This window comes from Scyliorhinus canicula, chromosome 11 (genome assembly GCF_902713615.1).
Source record: "Scyliorhinus canicula chromosome 11, sScyCan1.1, whole genome shotgun sequence".
Lineage (NCBI taxonomy): Eukaryota > Metazoa > Chordata > Chondrichthyes > Carcharhiniformes > Scyliorhinidae > Scyliorhinus > Scyliorhinus canicula.
The window spans coordinates 96,456,000-96,473,608 of NC_052156.1; the positions used below are offsets into that span (position 1 = coordinate 96,456,000).

The 17,609-nt window shown below is 50.6% G+C and overlaps 1 protein-coding gene across 1 annotated transcript in view; it reads right to left on the reverse strand.

Moving 5' to 3' along the window:
* Positions 1–1,704: 1,704 nt before the first annotated feature.
* The window catches only part of pfas (phosphoribosylformylglycinamidine synthase), a 308,371-nt gene continuing 292,466 nt past the window's right edge, over positions 1,705–17,609 (reverse strand). Inside the window, exons 25-28 of the mRNA XM_038812199.1 lie at positions 11,576–11,687; positions 11,126–11,284; positions 2,391–2,543; positions 1,705–2,241 (exon numbers count right to left, since the gene is read on the reverse strand). Coding sequence (XP_038668127.1) covers positions 1,931–2,241; positions 2,391–2,543; positions 11,126–11,284; positions 11,576–11,687 — 735 coding nt within the window. The 3' untranslated portion in view covers positions 1,705–1,930. The remainder of the gene's footprint in view (positions 2,242–2,390; positions 2,544–11,125; positions 11,285–11,575; positions 11,688–17,609) is intronic.

The following is a 17,609-nucleotide window of genomic DNA, read 5'->3' on the forward strand; positions in this document are numbered from 1 at the left end:
GGAGAATGGCTGGGTCCGTGGCCGTGCATGCGCACAGAGACAACCTGCAGCAGTCGCTCTGTACTACATGGCACCGGCCGTTGGTGGACCCGACCTGCCAGATGGTCCCCCCTGGCAGCTCCTCTTGCCCTCGCTGAAGCACCCCGCCCCCCCGGCCAGCAGCATGGCTCCCACCCGATTGTTGGTGGTGCTGGACAGTCTCCAGTCAGTAGCAAAGATGCGTTTTCCTCTTTACCCTTCAAAGTTATCTTTAGTGGTTTGGATTTTTTCATACAGAATCTTTGAGTTTTTAATCAATAAAATAAAAAACTACTAACTACTACTAATGGAGTAGGACCTTAGGGAGTATCGTGGAACAGAGGGATGTAAAAGTTCAGGTGCTGTCTCTAAAGGTGTAGTCACAGGGCAGTGAAGAAGGCTTTTGGCATGCTGGCCTTCATCAATCAGGGCACTGAGTATAGAATTTGGGAGGTTATGTTGCAGTTGTACAGGAAGTTGTTGAGGCCACACCTGGAGTATTGTGTTGAGGTTTGGACAAGCGAGGACGTTTTTCTTGGGGACATAGAGATTGAACAGGCAAGGACTTTTTTTTGGAGTGTAGGATTTTATAGAGATGTATAAGATCATGAGAGGCATGGATAGGGTGAATGCCTTTTTTTCCAGGGTTGGGAAATCAAGAACTTGAGGGCATAGGTTTAAGTTAAGTGGGGAAAGAATTAATGGGTACCTGAAGAGCAACATTTTTACACTATGGGTGGTAGGTATGTGGAATGAGCTACAGAAGCAAATGGTGAAGCAGGGACAATGACATTTAAAAGGCATTTGGACGGATAAACGGATAGGAAAGGTTTAGAGGGACCTGTGCCAAATGCAGGAAAATGGGTTAGCTTAGATGGGCATTTTGGTTGGCATGGACCAGTTTGGGCTGTCCTGGGTGTGTTTCATGAGTCAGTGTATTTCATACTTTTTCATACAATTTACAGTGCAGAAGGAGGCCATTCGGCCCATCGAGTCTGCACCGGCCCATGGAAAGAGCACCCTACCCAAGCCCACACCTCCACCCTATCCCCATAACCCAGTAACCCCACCCAACACCAACAGGGGCTGGTTTAGCTCACTCGGCTAAATCGCTGTCTTTTAAAGCAGGCCAGCAGCACGGTTCGATTCCCGTACCAGCCTCCCCGGACAGGCGCCGGAATGTGGCGACTAGGGGCTTTTCACAGTAATTGCATTGAAGCCTACTCATGACAATAAGCGATTTTCATTGTTTTTCATTTCAACACTAAGGGCAATTTATCATGGTCAATCCACCTAAACTACACATCTTTGGACTGTGGGAGGAAACCCACACACACACGGGGAGGATGTGCAGACTCCCAAGCCAGAATTGAACTTGGGACCCTGGAGCTGTGAAGCAATTGTGCTATCCACAATGCTACCATGCTGCCTGTGTAGAGGGAGCTTTACACTGTATCTAACCCTGTACTGTACCTATCCTGGGAGTGTTTGATGCGGACAGTGTAGAGGGAGCTTCACTCTGTATCTAACCCCATGCTGTTTCTACCCTGGGAATGTATGACAGGGACAGTGTAGAGGGAGATTTACTCTGTATCTAACCCCGTATGTACATGTCCTGGGAGTACTTGGTGTGTAGTCTTCCCGTTGTGAATATGAAATGCATCCAAGAAAGGAGACAGACAGATGTACAAACTGAGATCACTCTATTTTCAGAGATATTTTTACTGGAACTAATCAAGTGAATGGCTCTGGACCCATATGCTACTTGGTTGTCAGAGATTCTTTGGTCTCAATCCTTCTCAGAATAGATTGATTGTTGAGGGATGATGGAGCCCAGTCTCTGAGGATTTCAGGTGAAAGATAGCGTGAACGAGGGGGAAGGACAGACTCTCAGTGACGTCCATGCAGATGATTAGAGACTCTGCAAACACCACTGGTGAGCGTTCTGGAACATGCGTAACCATGGTGACACGGTCAGAGATTGCTGCCAGTCCTGAGGCATCCAGGGCCACTGCCAGAGCAAGGTGCAGCGCTCTGGATGAGGCATCATAGCAAGGTGCCGGCCATCAGCAGAGCAGAGAGCAGCAATGCCAAGCGGTGATCCATTGGGATTCTGGGGATATCGTTCTGTCGGGATGCCAGAATCATCGCAGTAACGGAGTGGGGCCAGGTTTCCCTCAGTCACCTGCCTCAGCACAGTCTCCGACTCAAACTGCATGTAACCTGCAAAAGAAATGGGAGAGAGAATGAGTACTCCACACTGCGGGGAACAGCACCCGCCCTCTTGGGTCACAGTTGTCCAGTGTCAGCCCCAGACCGTGAGGAAACATATATGATAGCAGGGTTAGAGGGGTGAGTGTGGTGTCTCTTACCTTCTCCATGGGCCACCCAGATTCCAAGTGCCGAGCCCTCCATCCCCTGCAGCAGAACTGAGCTGCTCTCCAAAACGGTAACTGTGACAAAGCGAGACTCAAAACGTCCAGATTTGTTGTGGGTCAGCACGACACCCGGGCGCATTTCAGCATCTGGAAAAGTTATTGGTCGAAGTCACACATCCAATAAAGCCCTGGGGTCAGGAGCTGAAGACTCCTGACCTCCAGCTGACCCCTGTATCCTGACATAACCTTGAGTATGGGATCAGCGAAATTAGCGACGCAGGTAAACAGAGACTTTACAACAAACCAAGCATTAGGGGTTAAATCAATCGGGATAGGATTGAAACCTATGAAATCATGCTATAGTTGTAACCAGCTCTCTGGTTTCCATATAATAATAATAATAATCGTTCTTAGTGTCACAAGTAGGCTTACATTAACAGTGCAACAAAGGTACTGTGAAAATCCCCTGGTCGCCACACTCAGGCACCTGTTCGGGTACACTGAAGGAGAATTCAGAATGTCGAATTCACCTAACAGCACGTCTTTCGGGATTTGTGGGAGGAAACCGGACCCGAAGGAACGCATGCAGACACAGGGAGAACGTGCAGACACTGCTGAGACAGTGACCCAAGCCGGGAATAGTACCCGGGTTCCTGGCACTGTGAAGCAACAGTGCTAATCACTGTGCTACCGTGCTGAAAAATAAAGATATAGAGGGGACTGGAGAGGATGCAAAAAATATTGGGTGGGATTTTCTGCTCCGGATCAGGGTCACAGTGAGCATGATTGCAAAAGAAGGCTTGAGGTACGATATTCGATCACCATATCCCCAACTCCTCCAACAATGATGGGCTGCATTTCCCATCGCTGAATGTCACAGCATTATCATATATTTGCATCTCCAGATGCCTACTCACTGGAATTGTGCCCCTCACATTGAAGTTAAATCCTCTGTTGTGTTTTACAAGGTGACATACACTTTGATGGATGCTCGGAGGCTGGAGCTCAGTGCTCACAGGAACCAGCGTAAGGATTTAAATGTCACTGCAGATTAATGGGGGTCTCTCAGGAAAGACTACAAACCAAGGTTAAGGTGTGACTGGCTTTTGCTGTGCTGCAGGGTAAGGCAGCACTGAGTAAAGAGAAGGTTGCACAGCAACAAGGTGGGTGGGGGTGGGCGAGAATAAATGGCCACTCAACTACAAAACCTGCTTTTTAATTTTTAAAGTTTAAAAAATGAGGACAAAGAACAAAAACAATATAGCACAGGAAGAGGCCCTTCAGCCCTCCAAGCCTGTACTGATCATGATGCCAACCTTGGCCAAAACATTCAGTACTCCCTTGTGCCGTATCCCTCTATACCCATCCTATCCATAGTAAGAATCCATAGTAAGAATCCATAGTCACCTGAGGAAGGAGCTGCGCTCCGAAAGCTCGTGTTTGAAACAAATCTGTTGGACTTTAACCTGGTGTTGTAAGACTTATTACTGTGCTCACCCCAGTCCAACGCCAGCATCTCCACATCATCCTATCCATGTGTTTGTCAAGATGTCTTTTGAACGCCGTTAATGTATCTGCTTCCACAACCTCTCCTGGCAACGTGCTCCAGGCACTCGCCACCCTCTGCGTAAAATACCTGCCTTGCACGTCTCCTCTAAACTTTGCCCAATGGACCTTAAACCTATGCCCCCTGGTGACAGACCCCTCCACCTTGGGAAAGAGTGCCTGCCCATCCACTCTATTCATGCCCCTCATAATCTTGTAGACCTCTATCAGGTTCACCCATAACCTCCGTCTTTCGAATGAAAACAGATCGAGTCTATTCAGCCTCTCCACATAACTAACACCCTCCAGACCAGGCAACATCCTGGTAAACCTCCTCTGCACCCTCACCAAAGCCTCCACATCCTTCTGGTAGTGTGGCGACCAGAATTGTGCGCAATATTCCAAGTGCAGCCTTACTAAAGTTCTATACAACTGTAGCATGACTTGCCAGTTTTTAAACTCAATGCCCTGCCCAGTGAAGGCAGGCATTCCATTTGCTTTCTTGACGACCTTGTCCACTTGTATTGCCACCTTCAAAGATCTGTGGACCTGTACGCCCAGATCTATCTGACTTTCTTTATTTCTAAGAGTTGACAAAACTCTTCTTGTGCAGGTGTGATAGGTCACTGCCTCGCTGTGCGTCAATAGAGCCAGTGTTAAATTGTCTCAGCTACGTCAGTGTCCTTGGAGACTTGGGCAGAGAAATGGCAAATGGAGTTTAATCCAGAAAAATGTGCGGTAATGCATTTTGGTAGGTCTAACATAGAGGGGAAATATACTGTAAATGACAAATTTTGAGCTGCAGTAGAGTGCCTAAGATCGGGTTTGGTGACTGAGGGAGGTTGTCGAAGAGGGAAGGAGGTGATCCTTTCATTTTTTACTGTTCTTCAGAATGACGAGTGACAGCTTTGGTAAGGAGGACCTGCAGAGTAATTCGACTGTCCTTAATATACCCTAAACTACAGGGAGTAAAAGTAAAGGAAGTACTTTAAGGAAAAGTCATGGCAGGGCAACTTGTTCACGTGGAATGCTCCTCCTGTGTGATGTGGAAATTCTAAGACACCTTCAGTGTCCAGGATGATCACGTGTGCAGGCATTGTCTCCAGCTGCAGCTATTCAAGATCTGCTTTTCAGGACTGGAGCTGCAACCGGATTCACTTTGGAGCATCTGCAAAGGTCAGATCTTCATGGATAGCATGTTGACTGAGGTAGTCACACTGCAGGTAAACAGTGTGCAGGCACAAAGGGAATGGGTGATGACCAGAAGAGCAAAAGCACTGAGCAGGTCATGCAGGAGGCCCTTGGGTTCATTTCCCTCTCTAAAGAGGTTTTCTGTGGATTCTTATGGGAATGCAGCAAGAGCCTGCTCTGTAGCTCAGCTGCACGAGGCAAGGGGAGTAAATAAAAAGAGTGAGAGAGCAACAGTAACAGGAGATTTTATCGTAAGGGGAACAGACAGACTGGGACTGCAGACGGCTTTATTGCCTCCTTGGTGCCAGCCAGGGTCAAGAATGTCACTGCAGGACATTCTGAAGAGGAAGGGTGAACAATGGGAAGGTGAGCAGCCAGAGGTTGTGGTTCATATTGGTTCAAACCATATAGGGAAGAGAGATGAGGTCCTACCTACAGAAAAAGGGTTAGGAAATAAATTAAAAAGCAGGACGTTAAAAGTCGTAATCTGAGGATTCTGTGCTAGCGAGAGAGAGCAGGAACAGAAAGGATGTTTGGCTGAAGAGATGGTATAGAGGGAGGGATTTAGATTCCTGAGGTATTGGAACTGATTCTGGGGACGATGGGAATGTCCTGCAGTGACAAATTGTAACCCAGAAGGACTGTGACCAATATCTTGGCAGGGCAGATGGTGGGTTAATAATCCAAAGACCCAGGGTAATGAAAAAAAAAAACGAAAATGAAAATTCGCTTATTGTCACGAGTAGGCTTCAATGAAGTTACTGTGAAAAGCCCCTAGTCGCCACATTCCGGCGCCTGTCCGGGGAGGCTGGTACGGGAATCGAACTGTGCTGCTGGCCTGCTTTAAAAGCCAGCAATTTAGCCCAGTGAGCTAAACCAGCCCCTATGCCCTGGAGACCCAAGTTCATGTAGGGTTCTGGGGGACGAGACTATAACATGGTAGAATTTATCATTCGGATGGAAAGTGAAGTCGTCTGATCTGAAACCAGGGTTCTGAAACTAAACAAAAGAAATTTGAAAAGTGTGAGGGGTGAATTGGCTTGGGGAACCTAATTGTGGTGCATAGGCAATAGTTAATATTTAAGGAACAAATGCACAAAAACACAACAGGAAAAACTGGCCCAACCATAGTGAACAAAAGAAAGTTAGGATGGTATAAAGTCCAAATAGGAGTCATAAATGGAGCTGTTTAGCACAGGGCTAAATCGCTGGCTTTTAAAGCAGACCAAAGCAGGCCAGCAGCACGGTTCAATTCCTGTACCAGCCCTCCCCGAACGGGCGCCGGAATGTGGTGACTAGGGGCTTTTCACAGTAACTTCATTGAAGCCTACTTGTAACAATAAGCGATTTTCATTTTCATATAAAGCTACTGGATAAAGGAGCAAGTCTGAGGTTCGAGAGCAGTTCAGAATTCAGCAAAATATTATTTGGGAGAAAAATAGAGTATGAGCGAAATCTTGCAAGGAACATAAAAGCATAATGTAAAAGATTCCATAACTATTTAAAGGAACAGTCTGCAACAGGAGAATTGATAGGAGTACAATAAGGAAAGGCAGAAGACCATAAGAGCAGAATTAGGCCATTCGGCCCATGAGGTCTGCCCTGCCACTCAATGATATCATGACTGATCTGATCCTCCATTCATTCCACTTTCCTGCCTTATCCCCATAACCTTTGACTGCCTCACTGATTAAAACTGTCTATCTCTGAACATACTTAATGACCCAGCCTCTACAGCTCTCTGTGATAAAGGATTCCACAGATTCACAACCTTGAGAGAGGAAATTCCTCCTCATCTGTCTGAAATGGGCAACCTCTTACTCTGAGATTATGTTTTCCGGTCCTAGCCTTGCCCACAAGAGGAAACATCCCCTCACCATCTACCAAGCCACCTGAGAATCCTATATGTCGCAATAAGGCCGACTCTCAATCTTTTAAACTCCAATGAATCCAGGCCCAACCTACGCAGCCTCTCCTTATAAGAAAATGCATACATTCCTGGGATCAACTTCATAATAATAATAATAATCTTTATTGTCAGAAGTAGGCTTACATTAAACCCTGCAATGAAGTTACTGTGAAAAGCTCCTCATTCCGGCGCCTGTTCGGGTACATTCGGGAGAATTCAGAATGTGCAAATTATCGACTTCACCCTGCAATGAAGTTACTGTGAAAAGCTCCTCATTCCGGCGCCTGTTCGGGTACATTCGGGAGAATTCAGAATGTGCAAATTATCGAAGATATGGAGATGCCGGTGTTGGACTGGGGTGGGCACAGTAAGAAGTCTTACAACACCAGGTTAATGTCCAACAGGTTTGTTTCAAACACGAGCTTTCGGAGCACTGCTCCATTCACCTAATATCGGGAAAGTAGGACGAACCTCAAACGCGCAATAAAGAGGACTAAAAGGGGACATGAAATATCTCTGGCTAACAGGGTTAAGGAAAATCCCAAAGCCTTTTATTCATATAGAAGGAGCAAGAGGGTAACTAGAGAAAGGATTGGTCCACTCAAAGACAAAAGAGGGAATTTATGCGTGGAGTCAGAGGAAATGAGTGAGATTCTTAATGAGTACTTTGCATCGGTATTCACCAAGGAGAGGGACATGACGGATGTTGAGGCTAGAGATGGATGTTTAAATACTATAGGTCGTGTCGGCATAAGGAAGGGGGAGGTTTTGGGTATTCTAAAAGGCATTAAGGTGGACAAGTCCCCCGGATCGGATGGGATCTATCCCAGGTTACTGAGGGAAGCGAGGATCAAAATAGCTGGGGCCTTAACAGATATCTTTGCAGCATCCTTGAGCACGGGTGAGGTCCCGGAGGACTGGAGAATTGCTAATGTTGTCCCTTTGTTTAAGAAGGGCAGCAGGGATAATCCAGGGAATTATAGACCTGCGAGTTTGACGTCAGTGGTAGGCAAACTGTTGGAGAAGATACTGAGGGATAGGATCTATTCACATTTGGAAGAAAATAGACTTACCAGTGATAAGCAGCATGGTTTTGTGCAGGGAAGGTCATGTCTTACAAACCTAATAGAATTCTTTGAGGAAGCGACAAAGTTAATTTATGGGGGAAGGGCTGTAGATGTCATATACATGGACTTCAGTAAAGCATCTGATAAAGTTTCCCATGGCAGGTTGATGGAAAAAGTGAAGTCGTATGGAGTTCAGGGTGTACTAGCTAGATGGATAAAGAACTGGCTGGGCAACAGGAGACAGAGAGTAGTGGTGGAAGGGAGTGTCTCAAAATGGAGAAAGGTGACTAGTGGTGTTCCACAGGGATCTGTGCTCGGACCACTGTTGTTTGTGATATACATTAATGATCTGGACGAAGATATAAGTGGTCTGATGAGCAAGTTTACAGATAATACTAAGATTGGTGGAGTTGCAGATAGCGAGGAGGACTGTCAGAGAATACAGCAAAATATAGATAGATTGGAGAGTTGGGCAGAGAAATGGCAGATGGAGTTCAATCCAGGCAAATGCAAGGTGATACATTTTGGAAGATCTAATTCACGAGCGGACTATATGGTCAATGGAAGAGTCCTGGGGAAAATTGATGTGCAGAGAGATCTGGGAGTTCAGGTCCATTGTACCCTGAAGGTGGCAACGCAGGTTGATAGAGTGGTCAAGAAGGCATACAGCATGCCTGCCTTCATCGGACGGGGTATTGAGTACAAGAGTCGGCAGGTCATGTTACAGTTGTATAGGACTTTGTTCTTTTGTTTGTTCTTACCAAATTATCTAACAGCATGTCTTTTGGGCCTTATGGGATGAAACTGAAGCACCCAGAGAAAACCCACGAAGACACAGGGAGAACATGCAGACTCCACATAGACAATGATTTGAGCCGGCAATCGAACCTGGGACGCTGGAGCTGTGAAGCAATAGTGCTAACCAGAGCTACCATGCTGCCCTAACTTAGTGAATCCTCTCTGGACTGCCTCCAATGCCAGTATATCTTTCCCTCGATATGGGTACCAAAACAGTTCACTGTATTCCAGGTGTCATCTAACTAGTGCCTTGTATAGTTTGAGCAAGATGTCCCCATTTTTATGCTCCATTCCTTGTTACCTGGACCTGCATGCTAGTTTTTTTGTGATTTATGTACAAAGACCCCCACATCCTCTGTACTGCAGTTTTTCTCCATTTAAATAGCATTCAGCTCTTTTATTCTTCCTAACCAAAATGCACAACCTCGCATTTTCCGACCTCATATTCCATCTGCCAAGCTTTTACCCATTTACTTAAGCTGTCTATATCTCTCTGTACTCTTTGTGCCATCCTCACCACTTTCCTTCCCACCTATTTTTGGGTCATCCACAAACTTGGCAAGACTACATTCACTTCCCTTGTCTAAGTCATTCATATATATTGTAAATAATTGTGGCCCCAGCACTGATCACTGTGGCACTCAACTAGTTATAGGTTGCCATCCTGAAAATGCCCCTCTTATCCCAACTCTTGTCTTCTGTCAATTAACCAATCCTCTATCCATGCTACCCCAACACCATGAGCGCTAATCTAATTAAGCAGCTTTGTGCAGTCCCTTATCAAATGCTTTTGGAAATCCAAGTATATTGCAGCTACTGGTGCCCCTTTATCTATCCTGCTTATTCCCACCTTGGCCCATCTTGTCCATGTCAGCCCATGGACACACAGATGTAATTTCTAATCCCACCTTCTCGCACCTGGTCCAAAGATCTGTATCTTACAGCACTTTAAGGTGCAGATCCAGGTACTTTAAAAAAAATAAATTCAGAGTACCCGATTCATTTTTTCCAATTAAAGGGCAGTTTAACGTGGCCAATCCACCTACCCTGCACAGCTTTGGGTCGTGGGGGTGAAACTCACGCAAACATGGGGAGAATGTACAAACTCGACACAGACAGTGACCCAGGGTGGGATCGAACCTGGGACCTCGGCGCCGTCAGGCAGTAGTGCTAACCACTGCGCCACCGTGCTGCCTGGGTACTTTTTAAAAGATTAGGGTCTCCAAATCCACCACCGACTAGGGCAGCGAATTCCAGGCACCCACTACCCTCTGCGATAAAATGTTTTTCCTCGTGTCTCCTCTATACCTTCTGCCAATTATCTTGAATCAAAGTTCCCTCATTCTAGAATTCTCCACACAGGGAAACAATTTTACATAGAACATTACAGCGCAGTACGGACCCTTCGGCCCTCGATGTTGCGCCGACCTGTGAAACCATCTGAAGCCTATCTGACCTACACTATTCCATTTTCATCCATATGTCTATCCAGTGACCACTTAAATGCCCTTAAAGTTGGCGAGTCTACTACTGTTGCAGGCAGGGCGTTCCACACCCCTACTACTCTCTGAGTAAAGAAACTGCCTCTGACATCTGTCCTATATCTACCACCCCTCAATTTAAAGCTATGTCCCCTCGTGTTGGTCATCACCATCCGAGGAAAGAGACTCACTGTCCACCCTATCTAACCCTCTGACTATCTCAAATGTCTCTATTAAGTCACCTCTCAGCCTTCTCATCTCTAACGAAAACAACCTCAAGTCCCTGAGCCTTTCCTCGTAAGACCTTCCCTCCATACCAGGCAACATCCTGGTAAATCTCCTCTGAACCCTTTTCAATAGCCAATTACTGATCCAAACCGCTAAATCACCTTCAATCCCATACTTCCTTATTTTCTGCAATAGCCTACCGTGGGGAACCTTATCAAACGCATTTTATCCTGTTCACTCTATCTCTTCCCCTCATAATTTTGTACACCTCAATTAAGTCACCCCTTTCATGAAGCCATACAAACTATGCTTGAATTATATTGTGTATTTCAAAATGCTTTCCTATTACATCCTTTACAATGGACTCTAACATTTTCCCAATGACAGAAAGATGCTAGTGGAATATAAATGCTAACATTGATAAATTGGGTTGAATGGATTGGTGCGTCACATATTTTATGTCATCTAATGCTATACATGTGACACGAGTGAAGCTCGAGATGGTCTCACCATTCAACATTTCCAATCCAACATCAGAAGCCACCCAGCCAAGAAGCGCCATAAGCTGGCACCCGTTGCACACACCCAGGCTGAAGGTATCTTGCCGGGAACGGAACCTGGAAAACTCGGCACGGGCAGCAGGATTGAATTGTACTGTCGCTGCCCAACCTGCAGATGATGGAACAGGAGGAAGATAAATGGATGGGGCAAGCAGAGAGCAGCACTGACAATCAGTTTGTTAAATGTGAACAGGATAAAATATCCCAAACTGTTTTTATAGTCTTCAAAACATTATTCCCCGCTAATTAAACATTCCAGTTCATAATACACTGATTAAATATCCCAGTTCCTGTATCTCCACCATGTAAATATCCCTTTATCTATATTTCCCATTGAATAAATGTTCCTGTTCATATATTCCCTAATGATTCAATTTTTCCGTGTGGATTTTGTTCCTACCTTTTGCTGAGCCTAAGACGTCAGCAAAACTGAAGCCTCCGACGAACACCACTCCGTGGAAAGAGTCCAAAGTCATTCCTGAACAGATATCCGTCATCGTCACATCCCAAACCTAATTGGGAATAGAGCAGGATCTTAAATTAAAATCATATCATGGTTCCTTCACATTCACTGGACCCAATTCCAGAAACACATTTCCAGACAGGCTTTGTCACTGAGAAACGTGGTCCACCAAGCTGGGCATCAGGTACCGCCGGCGCGACACTTCGAGTAATGTAAGGGACATGGCCAGCTCGAAACCGGGAGCAACGCTGGGAAAAATCCCCGGCGTCACACTGTGAGCGACACTGGGAATGACCCCTTGACCTGACACTAAGGGTGACACTGGGAAAGACACTCAGCACAACACAGAGTGACGCCGGGAGGGATTCTTGGTGCGACACTGCGGCTGATACTGCAAAAGACTCACGCTGTGACACTGTGGTCGATACTGGGAAAGACGCCCGGCGCGACACTGGGGAAGACCACCGGCGCGACACTGGGAAAGTCCCCCGGCGCGACACTGCGAGTGACACTGGGAAAGACCCCCGGTGTGACACTGCGAGCAACACTGGGAAAGACTCCGGCGTCACACTGCGAGCAACACAGGGAAAGACCCCCGGCGTGACACTGCGAGCGACACTGGGAAAGTCCCTCGGAGTGACACTGCGAGCGACACTGGGAAAGTCCCTCGGAGTGACACTGCGAGCGACACTGGGAAAGTCCCGCGCCGTGACACTGCGAGTGACACTGGGAAAGTCCCTCGGAGTGACACTGCGAGCGACACTGGGAAAGTCCCGCGCCGTGACACTGCGAGCGACACTGGGAAAGACCCCCGGTGTGACACTGCGAGCGACACTGGGAAAGACCCCCGGTGTGACACTGCGAGCGACACAGGGAAAGACCCCCGGCGTGACACTGCGAGCGACACTGGGAAAGTCCCCCGGTGTGACACTGCGAGCAACACTGGGGAAACCCCCGGCGTGATACTGTGAGTGACATTGGGAAAGTCCCCCGGTGTGACACTGCGAGAGACATTGGGAAAGTCCCCCGGCGTGATACTGTGAGTGACATTGGGAAAGTCCCCCGGCGTGACACTGCGAGCGACACTGGGAAAGTCCCCCGGCGTGATACTGTGAGTGACATTGGGAAAGTCCCCCGGCGTGACACTGCGAGAGACATTGGGAAAGTCCCCCGGTGTGATACTGTGAGTGACATTGGGAAAGTCCCCCGGTGTGACACTGCGAGCGACACTGTGAAAGACCCCCGCCTTGACACTGCGAGTGACACTGGGAAAGACACACGGTGTGACTCTGTGAGCGACACTGTGAAAGACCCCCGGTGTGACACTGCGAGAGACATTGGGAAAGTCCCCCGGTGTGACACTGCGAGTGACACTGGGAAAGTCCCCCGGTGTGACACTGCGAGTGACACTGGGAAAGACACACGGAGTGACACTGCGAGCGACACTGGGATAGTCACTCGGAGTGACACTGCGAGCGACACTGGGATAGTCACTCGGAGTGACAATGCGAGTGACACTGGGAAAGACCCCCGGCGTGACTCTGCGAGTGACATTGGGAAAGACCGACGGTGTGACACTGCGAGCGACACTGGGAACTCCCCCGGTGTGACACTGTGAGCGACACTGAAAAAGTCCCCTGGCGTGACAATGCGAGCAACACTGGGGAAGTCCCCCGGCATGACACTGTTGAAAAACATTGGGAAAGACCCACGGTGTAACACTGCGAGTGACACTGGGAAAGACTCCGGCGTGACACTGTGGAAAAACATTGGGAAAGACCCACGGTGTGACACTGTGAGCGAAACTGGGAAAGTCCCTCGGCGTGACACTGCGAGCGACACTGGGAAAGTCCCCCGGCGTGACACTGGGAAAGACCCCCAACGTGACACTGTGAGCGACACTGGGAAAGACCGCGCCGTGACACTGCGAGCAACACTGGGAAAGTCCCCCAGCGTGACACTATGGAAAAACATTGGGAAAGACCCCCGGCGTGACACTGCGAGTGACACTGGGAAAGACGCCCGGTATGACACTGTGGTCGACACTGGGAAAGACCCCCGGTGTGACACTGCGAGCGACACTGGGAAAGTCCCCCGGTGTGACACTGCGAGCGACCCTGGGAAAGACCCCCGGCGTGACACTGTGGTCGACACTGGGAAAGTCCCCCGGCGTGACACTGCGAGCGACCCTGGGAAAGACCCCCGGTGTGACACTGCGAGCGACACTGGGAAAGTCCCCCGGTGTGACACTGCGAGCGACACTGGGAAAGTCCCCCGGCGTGACACTGTGAGCGACACTGGGAAAGTCCCCCGGTGTGACACTGCGAGCGACACTGGGAAAGTCCCCCGGCGTGACACTGCGAGTGACACTGGGAAAGACCCCCGGTGTGACACTGCGAGTGACACTGGGAAAGACTCCGGCGTCACACTGCGAGTGACACTGGGAAAGACCCCCGGCGTGACACTGCGAGCGACCCTGGGAAAGACCCCCGGTGTGACACTGCGAGCGACACTGGGAAAGACCCCCGGTGTGACACTGTGGTCGACACTGGAAAGTCCCCCGGTGTGACACTGTGAGCGACACTGGGAAAGACCCCCGGTGTGACACTGCGAGCGACACTGGGAAAGACCCCCGGTGTGACACTGTGGTCGACACTGGGAAAGACCCCCGGTGTGACACTGCGAGTGACACTGTGAAAGACCCCCGGCGTGACACTGCGAGCGACACTGGGAAAGACCCCCGGTGTGACACTGCGAGCGACCCTGGGAAAGACCCACGGTGTGACACTGCGAGCGACACTGGGAAAGTCCCCCGGTGTGACACTGCGAGCGACACTGGGAAAGTCCCCCGGTGTGACACTGCGAGCGACACAGGGAAAGTCCCCCGGTGTGACACTGCGAGCGACACAGGGAAAGTCCCCCGGTGTGACACTGCGAGCGACACAGGGAAAGTCCCCCGGTGTGACACTGCGAGCAACACTGGGAAAGACCCACGGTGTGACACTGCGAGCGACACTGGGAAAGACCCTCAGCGTAACACTGGGAAAGACCCCCGGCATGACACTGCGAGCAACACTGGGAAAGTCCCCCGGCGTGACACTATGGAAAAACATTGGGAAAGACCCCCCGGTGTGACACTGCGAGCGACACTGGGAAAGACCCCCGGTGTGACACTGCGAGCGACACTGGGAAAGACCCCCGGCGTGACACTATGGAAAAACATTGGGAAAGACCCACGGTGTGACACTGCGAGCGACACTGGGAAAGTCCCCCGGCGTGACACTGCGAGTGACACTGGGAAAGAACGACGGTGTGACACTGCGAGTGACACTGGGAAAGACACACGGTGTGACACTGCGAGTGACACTGGAAAAGACACACGGTGTGACACTGCGAGTGACACTGGGAAAGACACACGGTGTGACACTGCGAGCCACACTGGGAAAGAACGACGGTGTGACACTGCGAGCGACACTGGGAACTCCCCCGGTGTGACACTGCGAGCGACACTGGGAAAGACCCCCGGCGTGACACTGCGAGTGACACTGGGAAAGAACGACGGTGTGACACTGCGAGTGACACTGGAAAAGACACACGGTGTGACACTGCGAGCGAGACTGGGAAAGTCCCTCGGCGTGACACTGCGAGCGACACTGGGAAAGACCGCGCCGTGACACTGGGAAAGACCCGCGCCGTGACACTGCGAGTGACAGTGGGAAAGACCCCCGGCGTGATACTGCGAGTGACATTGGGAAAGACCGACGGTGTGACACTGCGAGCGACACTGGGAAAGTCCCCTGGTGTGACACTGCGAGCAGCACTTGGGAGACTCCCCCTGTTGACAACTGGAGCGACACTGGGAAAGTCCCCCGGCGTGACACTGTTGAAAAACATTGGGAAAGAACCACGGTGTAACACTGCGAGTGACACTGGGAAAGACTCCGGCGTGACACTGTGGAAAAACATTGGGAAAGACCCACGGTGTGACACTGCGAGTGACACTGGGAAAGGCTCCGGCGTGACACTGTGGAAAAACATTGGGAAAGACCCCCGGCATGACACTGCGAACGACACTGGGAAAGACCCCGGGCGTGACACTGTGGTCGACACTGGGAAAGACCCCCGGTGTGACACTGCGAGCGACACTGGGAAAGACCCCGGGCGTGACACTGTGGTCGACACTGGGAAAGACCCCCGGTGTGACACTGCGAGCGACACTGGGAAAGTCCCCCGGTGTGACACTGCGAGCAACACTGGGAAAGTCCCCTGGCGTGACACTGCGAGCGACACAGGGAAAGTCCCCCGGTGTGACACTGCGAGCGACACTGGGAAAGTCCCCTGGCGTGACACTGCGAGCGACACTGGGAAAGACCCCCGGTGTGACACTGTGGTCGACACTGGGAAAGACCCCCGGTGTGACACTGCAGGCGACACTGGGAAAGTCCCCCGGAGTGACACTGCGAGCGACACAGGGAAAGTCCCCTGGTGTGACACTGCGAGCGACACTGGGAAAGTCCCCCGGTGTGACACTGCGAGCGACACTGGGAAAGTCCCCCGGCATGACACTGCGAGCGACACTGGGAAAGTCCCCCGCCGTGACACTGCGAGTGACACTGGGAAAGACCCACGGTGTGACACTGCGAGCGACACTGGGAAAGTCCCTCGGAGTGACACTGCGAGCTACACTGGGAAATACCCGCGCCGTGACACTGCGAGTGACACTGGGAAAGACCGACGGTGTGACACTGCGAGCCACACTGGGAAAGTCCCTCGGAGTGACATTGCGAGCGACACCGGGAAAGTCCCCGGCGTGACACTGCGAGTGACACTGGGAAAGACCCACGGTGTGACACTGCGAGCGACACTGGGAAAGACCCCCGGTGTGACACTGCGAGCGACACTGGGAAAGACCCACGGTGTGACACTGCGAGCGACACTGGGAAAGTCCCCCGGTGTGACACTGCGAGTGACACTGGAAAAGACCCACGGTGTGACACTGCGAGCGACACTGGGAAAGTCCCTCGGAGTGACACTGCGAGCGACACTGGGAACTCCCCCGGTGTGACACTGCGAGCGACACTGGGAAAGACCCACGGTGTGACAATGCGAGCGACACTGGGAAAGTCCCCCGGCGTGGCACTGCGAGTGACACTGGGAAAGTCCCCCGGTGTGACACTGCGAGCGACACTGGGGAAGTCCCTCGGAGTGACACTGTTGAAAAACATTGGGAAAGACCCACGGTGTAACACTGCGAGTGACACTAGGAAAGACTCCGGCGTGACACTGTGGAAAAACATTGGGAAAGACCCACGGTGTGACACTGTGAGCGAAACTGGGAAAGTCCCTCAGCGTAACACTGGGAAAGACCCCCGGCGTGACACTGCGAGCAACACTGGGAAAGTCCCCCGGCGTGACACTATGGAAAAACATTGGGAAAGACCCACGGTGTGACACTGCGAGCGACACTGGGAAAGTCCCTCGGAGTGACACTGCGAGCGACACTGGGAAAGTCCCCCGGCGTGACACTGCGAGTGACACTGGGAAAGACACACGGTGTGACACTGCGAACAACACTGGGAACTCCCCCGGTGTGACACTGCGAGCGACACTGGGAAAGACCCCCGCCGTGACACTGCGAGTGACACTGGGAAAGACCCCGGCGTGACTCTGCGAGTGACACTGGGAAAGACCGACGGTGTGACACTGCGAGTGACACTGGGAAAGAACGACGGTGTGACACTGCGAGTGACACTGGAAAAGACACACGGTGTGACACTGCGAGCGAGACTGGGAAAGTCCCTCGGAGTGACACTGCGAGCAACACTGGGAAAGTCCCCGGCGTGACACTGCGAGCGACACTGGGAAAGTCCCCGGCGTGACACTGCGAGTGACAGTGGGAAAGACCCCCGGCGTGACACTGCGAGCGACACTGGGAAAGTCCCTCGGAGTGACACTGCGAGCAGCACTGGGA